Source organism: Gymnodraco acuticeps, unplaced genomic scaffold (genome assembly GCF_902827175.1).
Source record: "Gymnodraco acuticeps unplaced genomic scaffold, fGymAcu1.1, whole genome shotgun sequence".
Classification (NCBI taxonomy): Eukaryota; Metazoa; Chordata; class Actinopteri; order Perciformes; family Bathydraconidae; genus Gymnodraco; species Gymnodraco acuticeps.
Genome location: NW_022990825.1, coordinates 510,140 through 528,030, shown reverse-complemented (window position 1 = coordinate 528,030; position 17,891 = coordinate 510,140). Strand labels below are relative to the sequence as shown.

The window sequence follows — 17,891 nt, the reverse complement described above, 5'->3', positions numbered from 1 at the left end:
AAACTAGGAGTTTTATTCTTGTCATGTCCCTCTGTTCAGAAGACTTAATCAGTGTAAAACACAGGTTCAAAAGAACTCTTGAATTCAGAGCCCAGTAAACACCTGGACCTTAGTCAGCAGTTTTAAACTGGATACAAACCCATCATGGAAACCCACTTGTAGCATGTGATCAGCTGTACAGAAACATGAGATTAGTCAGAATGGAGCAAAAGCATGAACAGACTGCTTGTTAAATTCCAACAGCTTAGCAGTGGGTTCCTAGTAGAGCTCCGTTTTGGATATGGATGGAAGCATGTTTAAATATATCCACACATTAGTGTGTTCGTGTTCTCAGACTGAAATCACAAGTTGGGGGAACAGACAAGTCCTGTTTTACTCCTGCACCCTTGTCCCCCCTTCACATACACTTCCCATAATGCTGCCCCCACCCATCCCCACCCAAACTCCAACAACAACCACCTCCTTGTACCTACTGTGGGTCTCCACCCCTCCACACACACACACACACTCTGCTGGAAAAATCCAGTCTGCAGACACTGTAGCCTGGTTGTATCCCAGGACAAGCTGGAGTTATCTTTATATTTAATTTGGACACACACACACACACACACACACACACACACACACACACACACACACACACACACACACACACACACACACACACACACACACACACCACACACACACACACACACACACACACACACACACACACACACAGGTTTAGTGAGTCTAGTGGAAAGACACATTTCATCTGCCCGTCCTCCTGGATCCCATCAGACAGAGATTCTGCAGTTTCTCTCTGCCTAAATGTACTGAGCCAGCGACTGAATAATCCTGATACACTTATGGTGGCAGAGGACTTCATTGCATTGTATTTATTTGTATGTCCCAAGTATTGTATGTTTCATTGTTGAAGGAGCCTGGGAGTTTTATTGCCTGTCTTTTCGTATAGCCAAAAACAGCTCTACACGACAATAAAGCCATTACATCGTAAAATTTGACTTGAGGTTGTTTTGCCTTTAGTTCACATCAATGAATAAAACCAAGTCAAAAGTGATCCATTGTTGCCTTTTTTCCATGTTAGCAGATTTGCTTTTCCTGTCGCACTGACTAATTACACAACTAAGAGCTCTTAACATGAAGCTTAAAGGACAGCTGGCCAACACTGATTAGATAGCTTAGTTGTATATTGATAACCACCAAATACACACACCGCACACACCATTAATCACCAAAGTTTTGGTCTCAATGTTTGGTTCCCACCAATGTTTGACGGACAGAATGTTAAACCAAACCAAACAATCCAAATCAAACAGGCAAACACAAGACTATTTGAACCAAACAGTCTTATCTGTCTCAAGGGAGCACATGGGAAATCAAACTTCTGCTAACTGACAAGCAAGTAATGCTGCAGGATTTATTTATCACAAATATGATACAATTCAGCAACCCGGCCAAATGTCATGTCATAAAAGTGGCAAATGAGAAAAATAGAGAAAGTAGTTTATCATATCGTTTGTGAAATGTTTGCCCAATGACAATCAAGACAGCAGTAACATCTGTGCTAAAATACAGAGTTAGATTACTGAATCTAGGTGTTTGTCTTTTTGGGACTTGGACCAAAAACCCACTTTTCAGGCTGTTTCGTTCTAGGTGTTTTGTTACATCACAGTTTGTTGGACAACATTATGACCAACCGAATTCAACCAAACAGGTTCAGCATGAAAACATAATGTTTCCAATCTACATTTTAACTCATGGTTCTGATTCAGGGGACCGTTAAAGGAAATCATGTTTTTTTCCCAACAGATGCTGCATTCACTGAATCTCGAGTGTTTGTGTCTTTTCTAATTCCACAACTATAATATTAAGTAAAACCTTGACATACTTACATTTTATTTATAAAAAAGTATTTACACTGTGGTGTGACTACTTTTACCAAAGTAAATTGTATTGTATTGTATTGTATTGTGAGAACTTTATATAATGTGGCTAATACAGTACCAGTCAAACGTTTGGACACACCTTCTCATTCGAAGGTATTTATTTACATCAAAACTATGAAAAGACACATATCATGGAATTATGTAGTAAACAAAAAAGTGTTAAAAAATCCAGAATATTTTAGATTATTCAAAGGAGCCCCCTTTTGCCTTGATGACAACTTTGCACACTCTTGGCTTCTCTCAGTCAGCTTCATGAGGCAGTCTTTCATAGTTTAGATATATTCTGTATTAATCTACAATTAAAAAAATAATTAAAATAAATAAAAACCTTCGAATGAGAAGGTGTGTCCAAACTTTGACTGGTACTGTACATACACATTTCTCTCACAACACAAATAAAAGTAGGTTTAGTTTTTCCTCTCAATAAACCCACATGTGGATGTTTTTACCTGCAGCTGTTGTCATTGGGGTGTCCCTGCAGCAAGCTGGCGGCGCGGGACAGTCCCATACGAGCAAAGGCGTGGTAGTGGCTGAGCGTGGAGTCTGATAGGCTGGCGGGGCCGTCCGTCTCATGCTCATAGATGTTTTCCCAGTAGGCCTGGAGCCCCGGGGTCCCCGAGGGGTGAGATCCAAATAGGTAGGAGTCCAGCTGGTTGATGATCTCCTGGCTCACGCTGGCCTCAAACTTCCTGGCGAAGAAGGTGGGTCTCGACGCTTGCTGTAGTCAAAACATACAAACAAAAATGAAGGATGGTTGGAGTAAGACCAACTTTAAAAAATATATATTTTATTTATTTGATATGCCTCAGATTCATAATTAATTTTTTTATGAAATAAAAGAAATACTGAAAATATTGATATAAACAAAGAGACGTTATGGTAAAAATGTGCACATTGTAATACAATAAATACAATATAAAACAACTATATAAAAACTAAATATGTAATGCAGTATAACATTATAATAATGCATTAATACAAAACATTACACATATAAATACAGTATACTTGGCATTTTCTCATCTTGCAATTCTGACTGATTATTCATCATGGATACATTGTTCTATGAAAATTATTTACCATGTAATTCTTTTATGTTGCCATAAGATAAAGGTAGAAAAAGTGAAATTATTTATTTGATTAATTATTTATTTCTCATTAGATTTGCTGATAAGGATCTAATGAAGTTAGTCCAGAAGCGAAAAGAGGGCCTCAGGGAGGGTGTAGGGGCCAGACTGGAAGCGAGGCACAAACACACACACAATTCATCATGTGGCTGTTTCTCGAGGAGGCAGGGCGGGCTTCATGCTGTCATGACCTCACCCAGCCGGCTCCTGGTGGCCCCGGCAGCAGCGGCGGGCCAGGAAACCCCAACATAATGAGAGCCATGCGGACTGCAGCGAGCGGCAGATTTATCTCAGAGGTTATTCTGGGGCCGTTACCTAACAATCTGTGTCCTTACACAGCTTAGGACAACAGAGGAAACCACTAGTTAAAGGCTTTTTGTTTTCCTTCATCAGAACATCAGAGGGAAACTATATAAAAGTGCCTTTTCTCTATGTGAACGAGGTTAGCCAAATATGACTCAAGCAGCTGCTCGCCTGTAGGAGCAGCTTTATTTAGTACAGAGTACACAGGTTTCACAATTGTGAACATGCCATTGGATTTTACCTTTTACAGCATAGTTTTATCAATTTTTTTTTACAACATGGATTTACAAAACAAACAAATTCACGACAACATGAGATGGAACGTCTTTCATTATCTATTAATCTGCGTATTATTTTCTTGATTGTTTACTTTTTAATGTCTTAATTTGTTGATCCAAACCTCAAATATATTCACTAAAATATGATATAGAACATAAGAGCCGTAAGTCTCCTTATTTGAGAGGCTGAAAACAAAATGTTGTTTTAAAATAAAATATTGTGTGATATTGTCATAATTAGTGCATGAAATGTTAGATCTTTTAACCACAAAATGTGTATAATTTCATCATAGAGTCTTAGTGGACATTTGTGCCAAATTTGAGGAAACTCCTTCCAGGAAGAAACCTAAAACACATTGATTTGGTTAAATGATGGAGAAAAAAGCGAGTGTGTATAGTACTGTACATGTGTGTTCCTGACCCTCACATTCAGGACTCAGCCTTTCTAGCAAGCGAACCCACACATTATAATAATGATAACTTTAAAAACCTCAGCAGCAACTCGCTACAGAGCTCTAAAAATACCAAGAGTCCAGCTGTTTCCAGGACCAGCTCCTCTCATAGAAACCATCCGAAGCCCGGCCACAGAGTCTGTGGTTACAGCGAGCCGAGGGCCGCCGCTCCGAGGCCACTGCTCATTTGTGAATACGGAGCTATTCTGGGCCACAGAGGCCCTGAGAAGGGAGGGCGGGCATAAAGACTATCATCTCTGTAGCAAGGCTGCAACATTATCACAATTAAAACAACACAATCCAAAGAATGAACACCAGGGAAAGCTTTGAGATTAACAAGAAGTTCAAACCACACCTGTCACATTTTTATATCTTGGTAAAAAATATCAAATTAAACACTAGCATTGGAAGAGCCATTGAGAGCTAGAAACCTAGCCCGCCCTTGAGCCACAGGAGGTAGAGTGAACTACTGATCGTTGGGTTGGTGGTTTGATTCCTGGCCGCTGGGGTCAACATGTCTTTTAGCAAATGAATAAACCTCACATCGCTCCCATGGCCAACAGTGAGTGAGTGAGTGAGTGTGTGTGTGAATGTTAGTCTCCCTGAGCAGGTGGCACCTTGTATGGCAGCCTCTGCCTCTGTTCAATATGAATGTGTGTGAATGGCTGAATGAATGCTGATTTGTTGTAAGGCACTTTGAGGGGCCGCACAGACTGGAAATCAATATAAATGCAGTCCATTTACCAAAAGGATAAACAACTGTTTGAATCTTTCATTATATATATTTGAAGTAATCTTGTTTTTTTTTCACATTATATTTACCTCACCTCTGGATATCAGAACTTCCAACTTCGTAGTTTTCCTTTCTAAAAACCAGAATCCACAGTATTTTTCCCTTAAAATAACCCTTAACAGTTAACACACATTGAACTCACCCTCTACCTCATTGCATATACATTTAAATGTAAAAAGTGGCAACTACTTACATAAATAGTTTTCTTTGTTTATATTTCTCTAGTATTAGATAGGCTAAAATAATGTGTTCTAACTTAAAGGTGGGGTAGGTAAGTTTGAGAAACCGGCTCGAGATACACTCTTTGTGATATTCCAGGAATGCTCTTAACATCCCGATAGCATTGAATATCTTAAGTGCTTTGACAAAAAATCCATTAAAATCATCTGTGGAAGCCGTAGTACTGTAAAAAGCACGACCAATCATTTTAGCCAGCTAAAATAACTGGATGGCCTACCTGCCTGTGAGACTTCCATCTGTGCACAAACTTATCTCGTGCCCTCATTGGTCATGTGCGCGTTCGTGTGTGTTGGAGGAGGGGCTCTGTAAGGAAGTGGCACATTTTTTCCGGCTGTGTATTTTCAAATTCTAGCGCACTCGAGCTGGTTTCTCCAAAATGACCTACCCCACCTTTAAGGTTTAGGTTTTGTATATTTTTATTTTGTATTGACTGCCTCATTAACATCAAAATGAGCTTAATTTAGTTTAAAGTCTCACCTGGAAGCGCGGCAGGTCAGAGGTCTTGAAGTTGTTGGGCGAGCAGCCGCACCAGTCCACGATGTGTTTGTACTGACATTTACATCCCAGCTTGCGGTTCCAGTTGGTGAGCCTCAGGTTGTTGTCCACCATCGTCTCACAGTGGGCGCTGTTCTCCAGAACCGTGTGGAAAAACGACTGCAGGGACAGAAAGACACGCACGTTTATTCTCTTCAGTAAAAGTGATTCATCTAATGTACTTTCTTTGATTGATGCAATATGATTTTGATGCGCCAGATATCTGTTTTAAAAATAACATATTTTATATGATTGCATCTTAAAATCTAATTTCTGCCAAATTCTGATATGCATATTTTGTCTGTGACAAATAAAGAGAATAAGGATATTTTTGATCCGATGAATGTTTCAAAAGATTCAATAAATTTGACGTTTGTTAAAAGTTAAAGTAATAGAAAATGTCCATCACAAGACTTCAAACTGTTTTATTTAAGTCAGACAAGACTGCAAAAAATATAAAATAAAAATATTGTCAGATTAATTGATGGTTAAAATAATATGAATAATACAAAAAGTAATAATTAATTACAAGTACAACTATAAAGTAGCATAACAATGGAAATACTCGAGCAAAGTATCAAGTAAAGTACCTAAAAAATGTCACGTTAGTGTGTCTGTGTGTGTGTGTGTGTGTGTGTCTGTGTGTGTTTGTGTGTCACCTCAGCAGGCAGCAGTGTGTAGGCGTAGAAGCTCTTCATGCTGCTGACCAGCTCGTCTCTGGAGTTCACCACGTAGTCCACGAAGGGCCGGTTCAGCAGGAACCAATCAGAGCCTCCGTCCACCGCAATGCCCTCTGGGATCTTACGGTCCCCGAGACGCCACATGTGCGTGTCACACTCGAGGAACAGACGGTCCAGACCCTGCTTACGAATGAATCTGAGAGGAGTGTCCAGAGTTTAGATGATGATACAAACTGACATACTTTAAGAAACTTAACCTGTGTAAGCGGCCATTTTATCTTAATAATATAATGTAAAACTCTTATGATATACATATGATATCTATAAGGTTTGTTAATTGTAACGTCTAAATTAAAACTGTCATTGTTTTATTGAAACTCATGCTGATGCTAAGAGGAAGAACAGAAAGAATAAGCGGAAGTGAAGAGTAATTATTATCTTTTTACAAAAAACAACTACCTCCCGTAAAAAAAATAAGATTCCAATCAGCAGAGATTTTAAAAAGGAACTGTGATGAAGATTGATCTCTCTTTTTCTCACCGTGCGTTGTCTCTGCCGTGAGATTTGATGAAGTTCATGTTGCGGTACTTGGACAGGAACGCCACCAGCAGCTCGTTGGTCCTGAGGGGAGACATCGGCTGTCAATCATCCACTCAAAACGTTTCTTTAGAGAAATGTGATGATATGACAACTATTGGATATATAAATGGTGCCTTAGACATGAATGTTGATGGTGAATTTCCACCTAGCACCATCAGATACCACATGCTTATACTAATGAGAGAGGAAGTATTTAGATCATTTTCTTTAGTAAAAACTACTAATACCAATAAAACCCACTAAAAAGTAAAAGTTATGCATTAAAAAAAAAATCCTTAATAAAAGTATAATGATTTAAATGTTGTATGTAAAAGTATAATAATGTCCCAGGCTTCTGAATTATACTGTATATATACACAGTATAACACCCTTTAATTATTAATACATTCAACTAAAAGCTGGGTTTTACCCTTGTAGGTGGTTGAGGTACAGATTATTCTTTAGCCCAAAAATAAATAAATCCACATTTAACTTAATGAATTAAAATGTTTGAAACATTTTTTTTCTTTTCAACCTTTCATACCGTGAAAAACATCTTATCGTATCATTCTGTGTGTTTGGAGAAGCAAAACAGAATCACGCGATACTTGCTGTGTTTGCAGAAAACAGTGTTTTAAGGGGGATTCTCCTCGTAATGAATACACATGTAAGCAGGATGCTATTAAATATTTGAACGATACGTCTCTTTCTTTTAAACAATGCAACACAATCTTCCATTTAGGGGAATCAGAGTCACTGTGTTTGGGAAAGCTGGGCCTTTTATTTAGTTTCCTCTTCAAACTGTGCGGAGCTGCAGTGTGTGGCCTGATGCAGACACACACACACACACACACACACACACACACACACACACACACACACACACACACACACACACACACACACACACACCCACACACACACACACACACACACACACACACACACACACACACACACACACACACACACACACACACACACACACACACACACACACACACAACGCGGCTAACTTTGATTACAGTCGTTAAGACGCTCCGCAGGCGTGCGTGTGTGTGTTTGTGGGCATGTTTGTGTTCATCGGTATCACACACACATTTAAATCTAACTGAGGCTGCTGCAACGTACGCTCATATATCCAGTGGTGGAATGTAATGAAGTACATTGTACTCAAGTACTGTACTTAAGTACAATGTTGAGGTATGTGTACTTACTTTAGTCATTATAATAAATTCAATTATAATAATGTTATGCTACTTTGTACTTCTACTCTATTTTGACAGCCAATATTGTATTTCAAGTATATTTATTTGCCAGCTTTAGTTACTTTACAGATACTGATTATTACCTAATAAACATTGACATAAGACATCCAGCAGCAGTATACAAAGTCATTCAAACTAGCTCTATTTTTACCAGTCAAAGATGTATTAAAAGATCAATAATCAAAATCCAGTAATTGAATATATATGATTGTGAAATAAGCCATTATGCTAAAACCAAGTGTATTCACCATTCGCACTGCAAGTATATATTTTTTAAAAGTACTAATACCTAACCGTGAAAATACTCCACTACAAGTACAATTCCTGCAGTCAATCGCTTACTCAAAAACACTATGCATCAGAAAAAACCCGCTCAGTATGGATTGGGCAGTAAAACATTTCCTGTCAGGTTTTATATTGTATATGATGTTTCTGGATCAACATTACTGCTGCATTGTGTTGTGTTTTACCGCTGTGGATGTTTTTAAGTACTTTATATCTGTTGGCTAGATTAAACTCAGTCTATAAGATCATCACATGTTTGTAGCTTTGCTGCTGTCCTGTGAGAACCATGTATCTCTGAAAAGTCAACTTTTCATGAATTTATCAGAAAAACTGTTCATTTGTGACGATGCATTTACTAGCTGATGCATCAGGTTTTTTTAAGACTTTATTGATCTACTGTAAGGTAGGAGGAGTATCTTCTCAATGCATACAAGGAACACTTCATCCTTCAGTTTATTACAAGCATTCAGAATGATCTGGAGATGCATGGTGTCACTGGACAGGAAGGAGAAAATTGTAATCAGAAAAAAATATATTAGTTTACTATTTTATACTATATATAAAAATATATTAAAAAACTAAAGATAAAAGATAAATTAAGTGGGGTAAAAAGTACAATATTTACATCTGAGTTGTAGTGGAGGAGCAGTATACTCTTTGTTGACTCTTTATTTCAATTTCATTATTTTTCTTTCTCAATAAGAAACATAAGCTAATACTATGCACATTGTTCAAATCAATGTGATCAGTTATTTGTTTTTCTGTCACATTCTCTGATCATGTGAAGTTTATTATTCTCTTTCATATTTGAAAAAGGATTGTGCGACATACTGTGGCTACAGAAATACAGACACACATTCACACACACTTTCATTGACTCACTTTCCATGGGCTTCAATGACGTCACAGCTATTGATGGTGTGTCCTAATGCTGTGTATGGGCTATGGATTTTAGCTGGAAGGGTGTTCAAACAGTAGCTCTGATGGGAGGGCAGGGAATATATAAGAGGACAAAATATGAAAAACTTAACATTTTGATTAGGCTTCAAAGACATTTTAGTGTTACTCATTTTAAAATACTGGGTTTTTTCGAATTCCTTATTAAAATAATTGCCAATCATTATTTTTCAGTTGACTAATGTTTCAGCTGTTGTTGAACATTTCATTCGTTTTATTAGCAATATTATTTTAACACATTTTTGTCAATTGATTCATTGTTTTGAGCTGTACTTGAAAATGTTTATATATATATACATTTTCAATATCTATTATTTATCTGTATCTATTAATATTATAATATGTATTTTTATCTTTATCTTTATTTTATTAATAGCCTGATATGTATTTATCTTTATTTATTGAACTTTAACCATATATATATTCTGATATTAATATTATTGTTGTCATTATCAATTGTCAAATTACTAACAGTTGCAGCTATTAATTGAAAAATAAAGATATTATTCATTATTTTATTTTATTTCCCCGTTTCCTGGACCTTTATCAGATGAGTAATGAAGGAATAACGCACCAAAATGGGCACAAACTGAATAAAAAGGGGCCAATGGACTGAATCATTTCCCAAAATCGAACCAATGCTGCTTACTGGAACTGATTTCTAAATAATGTTTGCATTAAACAACAGAATTCTAGAACAAATCACGACATCTCCGCAGACTAACACAAGTACGAACTCCACAAATGTCTTTATGGGACTTCCTTACTTCACTGCTCCAGCTTCAGCGAGCTCAATACCTGCACTGATCCCAGCAAAGCTCTCCTCCAACAACACACCCCCATTCAGACCCCTTCAGATCCCAGAGCAGCAGGGCAGCCATTAAAGGGGCTCTGCTTCAAAGCTATAGACTCCACATCCATTCAGAGTCGATGCACTTGAGGGCTATCGGCCGTGTAACCTGATCCATAAGACCTTAAACAAACCAAACACGGCTTTAACAAATCAATGCTCTGCGTGTTTGGATGGGTCTTGACGTGATCGATAAATCCCCCACATTCTTCTGCAGGGATACAACACAGGGAACGGTACGGGGGGAAATCCACCAAACCTCTATGGATCAAGAGTCTAGAGAGCATCTCTTGGTTTAAAAGAGATAGTCAAGATAGTTTGAAGTCGGGTTTCACAAAGTGCTTATACTGTATGGTCATCGTTCACATTTCATTATGTTAAAATAAACATTTTTAAAGACAAGTTGCCATATTTCTAGCTAACCAAGCCCAAAAACTTCCCTTATCAGGTTTTTTTAATGTGATCTTAAAGGTTTTTTTTCAAGAATTTAATAATTAAAAGGAAATAATTTCCAAATAGAAAATTGTTTCGAACACAAAAGGGACCAAAATGATAGTAACATTATGATGTGGTTTTCTACACATTTTGTATTTAAAATTAACTCTAGATTAAGAGCTATATTGGTGTCTTTCCCTAAGTTTTTATCATACAAAATAAATACATATTGTGCAGCAATAGAGGAGAGTATATGAGAACTTCAGTTCCCCTTCAGAAAGGGCGACAGCAAGGTAAAGCGGTGAAAACATTCTAAATATAGCGTACACTTCAACTGATATGTATGTATTAAACACGTCCACAGAAGTACATTGCTTAGCTTTTTGCTGGCAAACCTGTCTGCTCCTCTAGACTGCATTTACTGTTAAAGTATCTTCAAACAATCTAAAGCTACCCTTTAAGCACAAATAGAAACCCTATGAGGGTAATTTGGGCTCTTAGCTTGAAATATGGCAATGACTGGTCCTTTAATTCAGTTCTTTAAAACAATTACCAAATGAAAATAAAATGCAAATGAACATTTGACCTGGACTTTTGCCATGAATTTAGAAATTCAGGTTAACTTCAAAAGTGTAATTGTCTTTCTGCTTCCCTCCTCTGACCCTGTATCCCACCTGATGGGGTAGTCTGCGGCGCTGAGGTTGATGAAGAAGTCCCAGGACCAGTCGGACATTTTGAGAAGGTCCTCCATGCTGCGCAGGTACATAGTCAGCAGGCTGGCCCCGCCCCAGATGGTGGACATCCGCCAGGGAGTCACCCGGACGTTAGGATACTGTCCGGCCAGAGACAGGACCTCTTTGTAGAGATAGTTGGACCTCTGGGAAGGTGGAAATTACAACAAGGAAGGTTATAGGCTCTACTCCTCTCCAAAACTAACAGAGCTTGTGATTAAACACTGAACTAAGCAGGTTTAAATTACAAATCAGTGTTTCCCTGAAGGACATAGGGCAGATTGGCTGTGAGCTAACATTAGCTCAGCTTGTTTCTCTGAAAAGTTAACATATAGTGTGGCTGTATCAGACGGAAGACATTTTCTGACCTGGAGGGGGTGAGGCTTATATTATTAGAAATATATCAAATGATGAGTTTTTCTCGCTGATAAAGCGTTCATCTCGGTGCATTTCATTCGGGTGTGTCAAAATGCTAGCAGCTCAAAAAGCTCTTGTTTTCTTTTTTTTTTAAATCCTGCGTAAAAAAAAGTATTTGAATGATTTAAAAGGGTGCAGGAATGAGTCCAGAAATGTGTTAGCATTTTAGTTCCCTAGAAGTATTGTCGTCTATTGGATTTATTAGTTAGAAGCCTGAAATAAGGTCTGTGATTAGCACAAGCTTAAGAGATTTTAATGATTTGTTCTACAACATGAAATACATCAGAACCCACTTGATCATTGTGTTTGTTATTTTGTCTTAAAAACTGCACCACGCCAGACATTAGCCAACTAGCTTAGCAGTGGTGACCAGTAAGTCATGTGAGTGTGATGTAGTCCCTATTGCCTTACGTTAGCTTTTTAATTCTGGAAATTGTATTTACACCTGATAAATGTTAAAGGCACTGTTAATGTGGAGATTTCTGTGCATGTCTTTTCCGGGTCGGCCTTTGAAAATACGTCATCCCTGCCCCGCTCTGTGACAGTGGGCGTTCTCACCTGGTCCACATGGATGTAGTAGTAGTGCGAGGTGTGGTAGATGGCTTTGAAGAGTCGCTGGAACTGACGTGAGGACCGGCCGTGGACCACCAGGACGAAGGCCATCCGGGCCGGGACCAGCTGGGCGGACCCCGAGGGGTCCTCGTCCCACTGTACGTTCACATTGGCCTTACCTGGACAGAGGGGAGCAGCTCAATACACAGGCAGCATCTTTTACACAGCAGTTGACATTAAATGTTGCATTCATGTCCTGTTGCCAAAACAGTTCATATCAGCATCCGGGTAATGAACATATTTTCCAACGGGGTCTGCTGTCTAGGGAATTAATAAAAAAAATCTAATTTGTTTTAATTCTGTTGTTTCCAGCTCTTCTTGGGATTGGCTGTTTTTTGTTTCTATACAATAGGAAATAAATAATGCACAGATTTTTTTGACATACCAAAAAAACAACTTGATTGATTTGAAAACATGATTGTATACCGGTTTTATTTAAATACACTGAACAAAAATATAAACGCAACACTTTTGTTTTTGCTCCCATTTTTCATGAGATGAACTCAAAGATCTAAAACATTTTCTATATACACAAAATAACCCGAGTGGCCCATGGTGGTGGTGGGGTTATGGTATGGGCAGGCGTATGTTATGGACGACGAACACAGGCCACTCGATTCACAACATTACCTTAAACCTAACCCTAACCCTACCCCTCACACCAGATACTGACTGGTTTTCGGACCCCCCCAGACCCCCCCCAATAAAGCAAAACTGCACGTTTCAGAGTGGCCTTTTATTGTGGCCAGCCTAAGGCACACCTGTGCAATAATCATGCTGTCTAATCAGCATCTTGATATGCCACACCTGTGAGGTGAGATGGATTATCTCGGAAAAGGAGAAGTGCTCACTATCACAGATCTTTTCAGATTTGTGAACAATATTTGAGAGAAATGGTTATTTTGTGTTTATAGAAAATGTTTTAGATCTTTGAGTTCATCTCATGAAAAATGGGAGCAAAAACAAAAGTGTTGCCTTTATATTTTTGTTCAGTGTATATATTTTTGTATTTCAATTTTATAGTTATTATTTGACTATTATTATTTATAATTTTATTTATTCTCATTTTTGTCATCTTTAACTATTTATTAATATTTTTTGTATCTATTGTGAAGCACATTGAGTCAGCGCCTGACGTATGAAATTTGCTACATAAATACAATTTTAACACATTTGTCAAATAATGAGGTTTATCCAACATTGTTAATCCCATACTGTGGTACAACTGTAGTTTGGGATATATTTATCGAAACAAAAAACACCAAATCAGCCATTTTCTACAAACATATTTAGTAAAAAATCTAAAAAGAGAACATCAAGACAGACTAATTGCTGCATTGTTTAAGTGCAGGTTGCAAGGAAACGTCACGCCGCTCATGTTCTTAATCTTTTATTCTTTTGTGGAAATGCTGTTCAGTCTGTGGCTGTCTGAGCTAAATCTGCCTCCTGTGTATACAAAGCCATGACAGCCTCATGCTTCTCCATCATCACGCTCACCCTAAAGATGGCACGGGTTGAGGCCTGCTCTGCCTAATTAGTGACCTTACCCGCGCTGTGAGGCATGCTGGGAGTTTCAGGATGAATAACTGTAATCTGGTGTAGACAGGGGGAGCGATGCACGCAGTGCTGGAATGTAACTAAATACATTTATTCGAGTACTGGACTTTTTTGTCATACGTGTACTTTACTTCTATTGCTACCTTATACTACTCCTTTTGTGCAATATTTACAATGCTTAGGCGGTAAAACGTGCAAATATTCAACTGTGCAATGCTCGCAACGTTTTGTACACTGTTTTTAAAGCATTATCTGGTTTGTACACACATTTTACTTTAACTAAATGGTTTTATTTTATTACAAAAATGAAAGTGTTCCGATTATACCTTGAAATAAATTTTTTGGGAGAAATTATTTTCCTTTAATACAGTCATTTTAAATGTTTTAAACATTAAATCACATAATATTCTTATAGGATATGAGGTAGTGTACTCCCAATAGGGCTGGGTGATATGGAGTATATCAAATGCCATAATATGTTTGACCAAATACATCTATTTGGTGGACAAAAACAGAATAATATCCTATAACACTATAACAATTTAAAAGAGCCCTTGTGTATAATGAGTACTTCTTCTTTTGATACTTAAAGCCCATTTTACTGATAATACTGCACTTCTATAGCTGTTCAAAATATAAATATGTTATTGATATAGAGATAGAGATATTTGGATGGTTTTAAAGCCCTATATCTACTCGTAGAGTGATCTTTCCGAATTCACCACATTACTGATGATTATTTAACAAAATTGTCATTTTGTAAATATGTTGTGTAATCATCAATGAATAAGACTGCAATGTCGTCAAACATATATAGGATTTTTTTTCATATTGCTAAGCCCTAATTTTAATACTAGTTTTCTACTCTTACTTAAGTAAAGGATCGGAGTAGTTCTCCCACCACTGGATGCACACAGAAACACCAAAGCCGCACCAGTCTGTGGATATAATGACTAGCCTATCATCAAAGAAACCTATAATCACATCAATTTAACCCCAAACGGCGCAGAGTGGTTCAGAGAGCACGACTACAAGTAAATCATTAGTCAGCGAATCCAAAAATAAGACGGCAAAGTGCTTGCTTAATTGGGGTGTAATTACTCAGGCTGAGTCTCATCCTCTGTGTCCGTCCGCGCTTCAGCTCCCTGAAAATAGAACTAGCAGCGGACTGGAAGCGTCTTCATGGCACGTGCCGGGTTAAAAATGCTTCTCAAAGGGTACATTTAGAAAATATAAATCTCTCTTCGCCACTTCAAAGCAGCCGCCTGTTCATCTGATTCCTTGTCCTTACGTCTTTCAGTCTGTCATTTGTTAACTGGCTCAATCAGCCGCTGTCATAACTAAAGGGATACATCTGTCCTTAAATCATAGGTTAATACATTTAAGCCAACTATGTCATATTTTGGATTACACCCATATTGTAAATATAGTCTCATGAAATGTGCTACATCAGTCCTTTTTCAGATTCAGTCCACCAGAATAATAAATGGCCACCATTTATTTTAAGCCTTACTACACTTTTTCTAACCTAATGGACATCTTCTGTTTTTTAAGATCCTCCAAAGAAAAGATTAGAACAGTGGTCCTCAACCAGGGGGCAAGACCTCAAAGGGGGTTTCGAGGGAAAAAATGTAATACATATTTGAAACTGGGGGTGGGTCATACATTAAAATCATCTATACCAGTCATATCATTTGCCTTAGATTATATTTTGTTGAGTGTATTTGAGATACATCTTCACAAGCCTTAAGCCCTATTCATGTAACCATTCACAGCACAAATGTCCTTTTAGACACCAACATGCATTAAACCACCTGCAAGCATATACATATGTTTGTTAACGTATTTATTGTTGTATATAGTTGTACAATTGTAACTCTTATTTCTGGTGTTCAAATATATATTTTTATTATTTTCATTTCCATTTTGTCTTATTTTATTTTAAAATGGAGCAACTGTTCCGAAACACAATTTCCGGTTAAATAAAGTATTCTGAATTTCATTGCCAACAACTGAGCAGTAGCTATTATCCATATGGAAATAAACTCTTTAAACCTTTGAAATAAAAGGTTTCATCTGCTGATATTTCATCTCTAGTATAAATGAGTGCAGATCTCACCTTCTATGGGGCAGTAGCGAGGCACTGTCTCCGGCATCAGGGCTTTGTTTTTGTGTTTGCAGTAGATCTCCACTATCTGCTGCCGACACTCGCGGCTCTTGGCCCGGGACAGAGCAGAAATGGCTTCCTTCCCGCTGATCTCGCACTGCGGCTGCTCCTTCTTCACCACCACGCCGGGCGGTGGCAGCGTAGAGGACGTCTTTGCCGTGTGAAACTGATCGGACCCCTGCACCGCTATTGGGACCGTTGGAACCTGGGGGTGGGGTTTACGGACGTGGGTGCCATTGTTATGGGGCCCCACCCCTCTGGGTTGCACCGGAGGGAACTTGTGGACCTCGTTTGCAGGTTTTCCCAGCATGCTCTGTGCTTGGGCCTTGTCCAGCTTGCGCTTGGAGTTAGCGAGTGGAAATCGCTGCCGTCGGGCTCCCAGGTTGCTGTTGCTGTTGCTGTCGATGGTGTCAAAGTCTTTAGGGACTGAGTTCTCATTGTTGTTGCTGTCCAGGCGGAGTTTCTCTTTGGGACGGTGGGAATGGTAGGCATCCTGTGAAGGAAAAAACTAGATTAATATATTGTAGAAGTTGTGAGAAAGAAAAACAATCAACAACTATCTTTGATGTGGGGTGAGTCATTCATTAAAGCGGTCCTATTGTACTTTTTGGTGTTTTACCTTCCCTGCTTTGTGTTATAGGTTTTTCTGCATGTAAATGGTCTGCAAAGGATAAAATCCCAAAGTTCCCTCCATAGGGAGTTTCTCTCCCACACTCAACCCCCCCCCCCCCCGCCCCCCCTGCCTGAATCACCGCAATTGGACTCCTTTGTTTACCTCCGTGACATAATGACCTCATGTCACTTGCGCTCCTATTGGCTAGTGCTCCAACACATTATACGTGATAGAGAAGTCCCACAAATAAGCCTAAGAGGTCGACCAATCACAACAGAGCCGGCTAGCTAACCAATCAGAGCAGGCTGGGCTCTGGTTTCAGACAGAGGGTGAAAAGAGGTGCTGCAGCACAGGCAGTATGCGAAAAATAAAGAGCTTTGTCAACATTAATGCATATAAACATTTCACAGTAGAGACACACAATACAAATATGAACCTGAAAATGAGCATAAGAGGGCCCCTTTAAGACAGCTCAAATCTCAAAACCAATAAATACAACTACTCTCAACCCTGTATTTTAACACACTGACACTGTCCAACTGTTATTGTATAAGTGCAAAAGTGAAACATCAAAGAAAAGGCACTTAAGTTGATTACTACCACAGACAATGGTGAATTATGTCCTTAGAGTCCGCTACAACACAATCATAACAATGACATCCTGTAATCCTGTAAGAACTGCCTAACATCCGCACACAGAGAAAACAAACATGGCTGATGTTTACTGGTCCACACATCTTTCTTTTCAACAAAATAATCCAGTCGTATGTTATTATATAGCAATTAAAAAAGGTACCATGCTGTGAGTAATTGATAAACAAATGTTCATTTAATTGATTGCCATGAACATTTTAAAAGAATCTATTTTTCAAATCACGATAAGTTCAGGACATTTTAAACATTTTTTGTAATGCCAGCAACAGTCTACCAGTTTAGTCCAGACTGAAATAGGTCAACAATTATTTGATAGATTGCCATGACATGGTTAATTAGAAAACAGTACACAATAACAAACATGTCAGAATTAAAAAGTTTCCGTAGTTTCTTTTCTTACAAAAACA

At 38.4% G+C, this 17,891-nt stretch overlaps 1 protein-coding gene across 1 annotated transcript in view; it reads right to left on the bottom strand.

The window, feature by feature from the left end:
* LOC117557169 (xylosyltransferase 1-like) overlaps positions 1–17,891 on the bottom strand; it is a 38,266-nt gene that overhangs the window by 7,286 nt on the left and 13,089 nt on the right. Inside the window, exons 2-8 of the mRNA XM_034232870.1 lie at positions 16,170–16,710; positions 12,440–12,612; positions 11,408–11,610; positions 6,900–6,980; positions 6,339–6,555; positions 5,623–5,799; positions 2,402–2,670 (exon numbers count right to left, since the gene is read on the bottom strand). Coding sequence (XP_034088761.1) covers positions 2,402–2,670; positions 5,623–5,799; positions 6,339–6,555; positions 6,900–6,980; positions 11,408–11,610; positions 12,440–12,612; positions 16,170–16,710 — 1,661 coding nt within the window. The remainder of the gene's footprint in view (positions 1–2,401; positions 2,671–5,622; positions 5,800–6,338; positions 6,556–6,899; positions 6,981–11,407; positions 11,611–12,439; positions 12,613–16,169; positions 16,711–17,891) is intronic.